The sequence below is a fragment of the Penaeus monodon genome, chromosome 36, assembly GCF_015228065.2.
Source record: "Penaeus monodon isolate SGIC_2016 chromosome 36, NSTDA_Pmon_1, whole genome shotgun sequence".
In the NCBI taxonomy this organism is placed as follows: Eukaryota; Metazoa; Arthropoda; class Malacostraca; order Decapoda; family Penaeidae; genus Penaeus; species Penaeus monodon.
In genome coordinates this window covers 22,151,015-22,161,014 of record NC_051421.1, presented here as the reverse complement: position 1 = coordinate 22,161,014, position 10,000 = coordinate 22,151,015, and the positions used below count along the sequence as shown (strand labels likewise).

The 10,000-nt window shown below is 43.7% G+C and overlaps 1 protein-coding gene across 1 annotated transcript in view; it reads right to left on the bottom strand.

The window, feature by feature from the left end:
• Positions 1-9,411: 9,411 nt before the first annotated feature.
• LOC119595649 overlaps positions 9,412-10,000 on the bottom strand; it is an 837-nt gene continuing 248 nt past the window's right edge. The window contains exon 1 of the mRNA XM_037944755.1: positions 9,412-10,000. This exon is cut by the window's right edge and continues 248 nt beyond it. Within this exon, the coding sequence (XP_037800683.1) occupies positions 9,615-10,000 (386 nt within the window). The 3' untranslated portion in view covers positions 9,412-9,614.

The following is a 10,000-nucleotide window of genomic DNA, read 5'->3' as shown; positions in this document are numbered from 1 at the left end:
CCCTTCTTTCCCAAACAAACCCTCTCCCTCTCTCACACACACTCTCTTCCCCTCTCCCCTCTCGCAAAGTATATTCCAGACAAAGTTCCAAACATGTAATCATTCTTCTGAACGATCCCCATCTCCTTTTTGCCATGCCTGAGTTGCAATTCACAAACCGTCACATTCTGACGACGAATCCAGTAAGAAATGTGTTTATTCGAAACAACAGATTAATTTGCATGTCTTTCTACTTTTATGGATGAACACTATATTTTGTGTGTAAGCCTAATGCCCCACTGTACAATAATTACGGGTTCAGCTGCCCTGACATAGCGCAACGTGGCTTCCATGACATTCATAAATGTGGGATGTCCTAAAAATCTAACAAGCCTTTTCCGAGGCCTATCATTAAATCAAAATGGGTATTATTCATATAACAATTGTCTTATGTAAATATTAGCAGTCACAAGAGGGCCTAATGATTATAAACTGCTACTACTGTCAGCGCACATATGCACGTCCACTGCAACATTGCAACATCACGTCCTGTGTGTTAGCGCGTCACATTCTTCCGCAGTGTCCCATCACCCAAAGCTTATCTGCATATGATATATTGTGCTCCCACTGGCTCAGTCACGGCAATGATCTTTTTCCAGGAATAGACATACACATGCATTTACATACATATGCATAACGGCAGAGATATACATTTATCAGAGTATGCCACAACATACACACGGCCAGACACAGACCAAGACTGACAGGCAGACACGCGCACGCACACACACACATACACCTACGTTCACAGTTCCCGGGGCAAGCTGCACCTCAACTGCAAGTCCACCGAGATCCTTCTCCTCTTCACTCTCCACCTATGAAACAAATTTACCTCGTCCTCACTCTCACTCTTGCACGCGCGTTCAATACCTCGCTCGCTCACTTCCGAATAAAAAGGAAAAGCGATACAAGCCTAATGGAGAGGCTAAAAAAGGCCAAATGAGAGGCGTGTGAAAGGAGGATTCTGAGGTGATGCTTTGCCGGAGGCGAGACGGAAGACGGAACTTTCTTTTTTTTTTCTTCCTCCTTATCCCTTCTCATCCCTTCCCTTCCCTTCTCATCCCTTCCCTTCCCTTCTCCCTTTCCTTCTCTTCTCATCCGTTCCCTTCCGATTCCTTCTCACATCTTCCCTTTCTAATCCACCTTTTTCCCTCCCTCCTATCCATCCATCCCTTCTCACGCCTTCCATCCAACTCATCCCATCCCATCTCCTCCCTTCCCCCATCCTTCACTCCTCTCTATTCCTCCCGATCACAAACTGTGTATTCCAGCGTTCATAATCACGTGAACAGAAAATAATGAGTTGTTTTTCATTTTTCCTCCGTACATTTTTTCTTGGATTGTGATTGTGCGTGTGCGTGTGCGTGTGCGTGTGCGTGTGCGTGTGCGTGCGCGTGCGCGTGCGCGTGCGTGTGGTGTGTGTGTGTGTGTGTGTGTTGTGTGTGTGTGTGTGTGTGTGTGTGCGTGTGCGTGTGCGTGCGTGCGTGTGCGGTGCGTGCGTGTGGGAGCGCGCGCGCGTGCGTGCGTGTATTGCCAACAGAAAGGAAGTTATATAAATGATGGTAACTGCGACGAGAAAACATAATTATACAAACAAATAAATAAACAATGATCAAAATCTCATGATAAAAACAGTAGCCGTCGACGCCAAACTTCTCGGCGTTTCGAGCCCAGTGAGTTCTTCCAAAACATGTTTTTATGTCCCAAGGTGTGGGGTGGGGGGGTGGGGTGGGGGGGAGGGATTATGTGGGCAGAAGTGAGCAGAATCAGAACATGAAACAAACAGAAACAGACACACGCACATGCAGACAGACAGACTGTGACTGGCCAGAAACCTTTCGGAACTCGCACGCAAACACTCACAATACCCTAAAATAATAATAATACGACACCAAGAAAAACAAGTGTCCCTCGCAAACACTATCCTTACGACCGTGACCCGCCGCGGACACGCCCCCTCGCCCAACTGACCCTCTCGCGTCACGCCATCCACGAGGGTCAACGCCCCACCGACCGCGCACTCAACAAGAAGTATATTTTACCAGAGAAATATCAAATAAAACGAATGATGATGATGATAATAACAACAATAATAATAACAACAATAATAATAATATGACAATAGTAGTACTAATGATAAAGATAATATAATCACAGTAGTAGAAACTGAAAAAAAATGTAAACAAATTTATCAAAAAGCACTGAAACTCAAAACCAACACACGCGAACTGGCAAAATACACCAGCGTCTAAATGATCCCTTTCCAAAAACAATTAAAGGAATACAACGACAAATACATTAAACAATTGCTTTCCAGGAGCATAGGCCTACATGCTGATCTTCACTAGCGCAACCCTCAAACAACATTCGTAGGAAATGGACACCATCGCCGCCACCAGAAACCATGACGATGAAATTAAGGAAATTAATCCTTAATTCATGATAACGGACAGGGGATAAGACCAATCCATAACTGCAACTACAAATAATAGGAACAATCGTCATGCAAAGGAACGGACTGTCATGCAAAAAAATCGATTACGTCTGGCTGCACTGGAACAAAAATTCTCTCATGGCGCGTCATGCTACTACAATATATGACAATGAAACCACGTGTTATATAATTTGGCCAAAAGCCTACATCATAAAGCATGCCCTACACGCCTAAAGGTTCACTGACTTTTAGAGAGAGAGAGAGAGAGAGAGAGAGAGAGAGAGAGAGAGAGAGAGAGAGAGAGAGAGGAGAGAGAGAGAGAGAGAGAGAGAGAGAGAGAGAGAGAGAGAGAGTACTCTCGTTGTTACAATATGAACGCTTTTGAAGTGCAAATGAAGGCAGATTCATTTTATAGTTTTATGGACACTTTTGGTTTATTTTTTCTTCGTAAGACTCCAAACAAAATTTCCAATATAGGATCCGGTGGCGGGGACGGAACTACTCACTCTTGGCTTGGCCGCTCGACGCCCACTCTACCCTCCCCCCCATGCTCACGGTAAGCGGATCCAGACGAACGCGCCGAAACGGTCTTTTTTATAGGATACCACTACGAACTTCCCTTTCTCGGCGCCGTCTCCTGCATTTCCGCTCCCCACTCGCCTGCTGAGCGTGTCCTAACCCCCTCCCATCCTCCACTACCCACTCAACCTTTTCCTGAGAGTAGGGGGTGAAAGTACATATATATGAGAATAAAAAAGACATTTTCCCACGCTGCCTCGTATCTCAACTCTACGTAAAAGAGGCAGTACTTTACGTCGCCGTGATTCACACGGACCGAGCGACTAGTGTTTCTTGCTCTTCATTTCCTTTCCCCCGCTTTCCTTTCCCTCGCCTGCCTTCAAGATTATCCCTCGCCTGCCTTCAAGATTATCATCTTAATCTTTCGTTCTTGTCACACTTTCTCTCATCTGTCTGTCTGCCTCTGTATGTCTCTTTGTTTTCGTTTTTATCACACAACCTCCCTCTGTGTCTCTCCATGTGCCTCTGTGTCTCTGCGTCTATGTCCGTCTCTGTCTCTCTCCAAAAAGTAAAAATCAGGCCATGTTATATATCGTCCATCCTGCATGGGCGATGCTAATAACAAATCAATAACGACCTATGCTAGCTCCTTTATTGTGACCTCTTTGCCAACCTTTCTTGTATATACATCCAGGCCTCTGTGTTCTTGTCCACACACTCAGCTTCATCTCTTCTTTCACTATATTTATCTCTATAGCCTATCATTATTTTCGTTTCTTATCTTTCTTACTACCTTCATCTCTGACTGCTGTTTACTTTTGACTGTACCTTTTTACTGCATCTACTTCTTATTATGTATCCTTCTGTATCAACCTTTGTATCTATAGATGTCTGTGATTCTGCATCTATCCCTGCCCTCGCATCTACTTTTTCGTTCGTGCGCCGTCTTTCTTGCTCTACCCTGGGCCTTCCATGTCTCCCTGTATACTCACTATATCTCCCCTTAGTTCTACCGAAGTCCTTTGTGTCTTCTTTTTTGTTTAACTACTCCCGTGCTTATGAGTCTCTCTATTCACACATATATTTATTCATTTACCTGCAGCTCTCTTTATGCCAATATGAATATATAGCTTTTTATCTAAAATCCACATTTTATATCTTTATCTTGGTCTCAAATTATGTCTACGTTATGTCTCTGTATTTTCTCACGACTCAAGATCTGTGTACCCTATTCGTCTAAAGCTGCCTGTGCCTACGCCTGTAACTGTATCCATTCCTTTATCTGCCATGTCTGTCTCTCCCTTTGTGTCTGCCGCTGCCCCTGGACCTGCCCCTCTGTCTGCCTCATCTACCTCACACGAGCACCAACGTCTCCAAATCCGGCTGAAATACAGTATGATTAGTGAAGGGTCGAGAGGATCATTTCTGAAGTTGCCTTTGAAGTGGCAAGTCTTCCCATGACGAATTAGTACAGGGGATGAAGAACACGGAGGCAGGGTATGGGATTACTACCGGACACTGCTTACGGGAAGAGAGAATCATAAAAGCCAAACAAGAAATATGAGGATATATATATAACAGGAGTGAGGAGTGTCGATGATAAGAAAGACGGAGATGGAGAGTTGGAAATCTTGCAGAGGTGCCACGGTAGATTGGCCAAACGATTAGTCAATTAAATGTTGACGATGATTGATGATGATGATGATGAACCGTATTCGTATTGACAGATGTAGAAAAGGTATGGATGAGAATGAATATCTTCACAATACAATACACAATACACGGATGTATTCTTATGTCAGTACATATGTATTTATATAACAATACGTCCGTGTTCACTGAAAGTTCTTTCATGTTCTGACTCTTAGGTAATATCTTAGTCTACACGGGAAAATCACCTCAGCAATGCGATTAATGATTTACGAAGATATAGCAACGCATTAAACAGTAATAAAGGTAGAAACTATTGCTGATACATTACAGTGACAGCGCAAGCCGGATCTGGCCAGCTTAACTCAAGTCGTGAAAATTGTTTGGGCGCCACACGGGTCGGCGATAACTTACCTGCAACAAGAAAGAGACGGGGCCATTAGAGGAGTTAGTGTCAACTAATGGGGGAAATCTCGAAAAGTTTTTTCAAAAGGTAAAGCGCGCGCGCATACACACGCGCACACACACACGCGCACGCACACGCGCACGCACACGCGCGCGCGCACACACACACACACACACACACACACACACACACACACACACACACACACACACACACACACACACACACACACACACAGACGGGTAGTGTGTAAGCATATTTTGAGTGAGTGAGTGAATGTGAATGTGAATGTGAATGTGAGTGTGAATGTGAATTTGAGTTTAAGGGTGAGAGTGAGTGTGACTGAGTAAGCGAATGTCCGTGTATAATAATTGTACGTACACATCAAACACATCAAAAATTAAAATCCAACATCACCATCCCTTTGAACCTTCCCTCCCACCTCCCTCCTCCCCCTGCCCACCCTGCCCGCCCTCGCTGCCCCCTTCGCCTTCCCCCACGACACCACAAGACGCCCAGTCCCCAAGCTACCCGCGCTCCCTCGGAGACATACGGAGACAAGCGAGAGGAAACCGGCATCTGTCCAATCCCCTTAATGGAAGCGAGATAATTGCGCCGCGGCATATGCACGTCTTCAAAAGGGCGGCGCTGGCATGTGAATCGGGCCTTGGGGATCCCGCGCAGCATCCGTTCCCGCCGCACAAAAGCCCCCGATCGACTCGATTGACGGCGCCGGGCATGGGAAGAGCAGCGAAGATTACTAACGGCATTCTCCTCTTATTTCCTAATGGTCTCCTTCTCGAAAAAGGTAAACGCAAGAAAATGGAGGGACGGAGGGGGAGCAGGACAGAGGGACACGGAAAGGGGAGGGAGGGAGGGAAGGAGAGGGGGAGGGAAGGAGAGAGGGAGGAAGAGAGAGAGGGAGGGAGGGAGAGAGGGAGGGAGAGGGAGAGAGAGAGAGAGAGAGAGAGAGAGAGAGAGAGAGAGAGAGAGAGAGAGAGAGAGAGAGAGAGAGAGAGAGAGAGAGAGAGAGAAGAGAGAGAGAGAGAGAGAGAGGGGGAGAGAGAGAGAGAGAGAGGAGGGAGGAGAGAGAGATTGAGAGAGATTGAGAGAGAGATTGAGAGAGAGAGATTGAGAGAGAGAGAGAGATTGAGAGAGAGAGAGAGAGATTGAGAGACAGGGGAGAGGAGGGAGAGAAGGAGGAAGAGAGGCATGGGAAGAGAGAGAGAGAGAGAGAGAGAGAGAGAGAGAGAGAGAGAGAGAGAGAGAGAGAGAGAGAGAGAGAGAGAGAGAGAGAGAGAGAGAGAGAGAGAGAGAGAGAGAGAGAGAGAGAGAGAGAGAGAGAGAGAGAGAGAGAGAGAGAGAGAGAGAGAGAGAGAGAGAGAGAGAGAGAGAGCGTAAAAAATACAAATATTGGAATATACCGACAGTAGGTAAGGGAAAGTGAAACAAGAAGATGCCTAAAAGAATTAAAGAATAAGAAGAGCCCGTGAAAAGATGAAATAACAGCAGAACTAATCAAGAATGCTGGCGAAAGTGTTGAATACTTCTACAAACTGTGTACGAAAATATGGAATGAAAGAAAATGGCCAGAATCCCTACCTAAAAAAGGTGATGCACTCCAATGCAACAATAACAGGACAATTGCATTAATAAGTCACAGCAGCAAAATTTTATTGAAAATTATTGCTGAAAGAATAAAGTTGAAGTTAAGAGAAGAAACTGCAGACGAACAAGCAGGTTTTCGCCCTGGAAAAGGTACCGGAAACCAGATTCTAAATCTAAAATTGATCATAGAGAAAAACAGAGAAGGTAAGTAAACAAGTAAATAAATAAACAAATATATTACAAACTAACAAACAAACAAGCAAACTAACAAATAAATCGATAAAACAGAATCTGAACCAATACCCAAGCAAACACGGCCAACGAGGAGCCACAACCCCGACCGCAACTCACGGGAAGCGCACATAGCAGACGGGCTACACATAATCAATGCAAGCAAGTTCATTCGAGCTTGCCAAACGGCCAGCGGCTTGCAGAGAGTCTCATTTACCTTCTGTGTCGGAGTCTTGTTTGCGTTAAAGCTTGAACATCATATCAATTTAAGCTTGAGTTTCGGTTACAGCCTTGAGACTAAAAACTGATACGTTTCCTCTATCTCGCTTCGAAATCAGTATGATTATTTCATAAGGCTGCCTAAAGAGCAAGGCTAGTCGGATAGATAAATCTACCACCATCCATGCAATCTTCAACAACAGAAAATAAAACAAAGCTCAAAACAAAACTTTTTTGGGCGAGACATATTAGGGCGGAAGTTCTGACGACTCCGGACCCAATCAGCTTGTGAACCCCAAAGCTAAGACTGGAAAAAATGACCCTAGCGGAAGTTTTGGCGCACGGAAAGTAATTTGGCGGAGGTGTCGCAGATTATTGGCGGTAGACGGAACAGCTGAAGTTCGCGCGCGCCGAAAATTGTCGCTCTGGAGTGTAGCTATTCAACAAGTAAATGAAGTCAGCCAGCCATAAATTAGGCAGCAATAGAGAGCAACCCCTTCTGCATGTTAGTAAGGGCGACAGAGAATCCCCCAGAGAATCTACGATGAGATCGAGAAACGCCACGAAGCAACACACGTGACATACCTGGATGTAATGTTAGTTGAATGAAGGGCGTTGTTGAATAGTGATATGTACTTCCCCACAAAGCGACCTAGGGGGGAATGCGTAGGTATATGTATACATACACATATACGTGTATGTGTACATGTGTGTGTGTGTATATATATACATATATATATTATATATATATATATATATATATATATATATATATATATATATTATATATATTATAAATAATATATACATATATATTATATATATATTATATATAATATATACATATTATATATAATATATACATATTATATATAATATATTCTCTTTTAACGGTAGGTTCATGTCTGAGCCGCCGTGGTCACAGCATGATACTTAGTTTTTTCATGTTGTGATGCTCTTGGAGTGAGTACGTGGTAGGGTCCCAGTTCCTTTCCACGGAGAGTGCGCGGTGTTACCTTTTTAGGTAATCATTCTCTCTATTTATCCGGGCTTGGGACCAGCACGACTTGGGCTGGCTGGCCACCAGTGGCTAGGTAGGCAATCGAGGTGAAGTTCCTTGCCCAAGGGAACAACGCGCCGGCCGGTGTCTCGAACCCTCGAACTCAGATTGCCGTCGTGACAGTCTTGAGTCCGATACTCTAACCATTCGGCCATCGCGGCCTTGACGATCATGGGCTTTCCATGATTTTTCTTGGCAATTTAGAGCGGTGGTTTGCCATTGCCTTCCGCCCGGTGATTTTTATCGAGTCACCATCTCTATTTACCCGGCACTGACTTGGGCTGGCTTGGCCACCCAGTAGCTAGGTAGGCAATCGAGGTGAAGTTCCTTGCCCATGGGAAACAACGCGGCGGTCGGTGACTCGAACCCTCGAACTCAGATTGCCGTCGTGACAGTCTTGAGTCCGATGCTCTAACCATTCGACCACCGCGGCCATATAATATATACATATTAGATATAATATAGACATATTATATATAATATATACAGATGTATATAAATATATACAATAGTATATAGATAGATATAATATAATATATATATATATATATATATAATATATTAATATATATATATTTTATAATATTTTATTATAATATATATACTATATACATATATATTATATATATATATATATACTATAGACAATATAGATATACATATACATTAAATAGATATTATATATATATATATATATATATATATATATATATATATACATATATATATATATATATTATATAAACATTTATATACATATATATATATATATATATATATATAATAATAATCACACACACATATACATACATATACATACATACATACATACATATATATAGATATACATACATGCATACACAAACATTCATACACACACACACACACATACAAAATAAACATGGTATAGCATCCCATGATATCAATAAAATGAATGAATTGTGATAATGAAGAAATATATGAATGATTATTAATAAATTTACAAACATGAAATTACTTATAGTTCTTATTCAATCTCTTCCATGTTATATGTATATATACTCTAACCCAACAAAATATATACTGCACTTCTAATGAAGTAATAATGGTAACTTAGGTGACACGAATAATAATCTTTGACCCCAGAAGCCGAGGTCAAAGGTCAATTAAGGTGGTGTGACAGAAAGAATAAGGGCTCTAGTTGCTTATCGTCTATTATTCTATAGCAATATCATTGGACACGATAGAATAGTTATATACTATAAAAAAAAAAAAACGTAGCAAGAAAACATTCTGTTACCACAAACAATATTCCGCTAAGGAGACGTGCTGGAAAAAACAGCGTTTACAGCGTAGAAAAGTTCTTTATTGATCATGGTACAACCATCTTTACAAAACGAAGTTAAGCTAAAGCCATGCGGTGGCGCCTGCACCGATCCCCACTGGGCTCCTTCCACGGCCTCCGCGACCTACAAGTCGCCAGCACACCTGTCCGCCAAGCTGGTCCCGAAGAGCTTCCTCATGACGAAGGGATGGTGGACGAAGTGAATGAAGCGCCCTCGCCGCCGGGGCTTCCCGCGATTCCCATCCTCAAGGCACGGGATCTGGCACCGCCCGCCACTCCACACGGGTGTGCCGTCAGAGGCTGAATTGGCGGCTGCACTGTCAACCCGCGGAGGGCACGGGGTTCCACGGGGAGCTCCTCCTGGAGGGGACGACGCCACGAAGGACGCCGTTTCTTCGGACATGGCAGAATCTTCGGAGAACGAGATCGACATGCACTCCAAGGTGGACGAGGTCAGCCCCGCCTCCTGCAGGGTGAGGGCGCAGAGGGGCGTCCCGGGGACAACAGGTG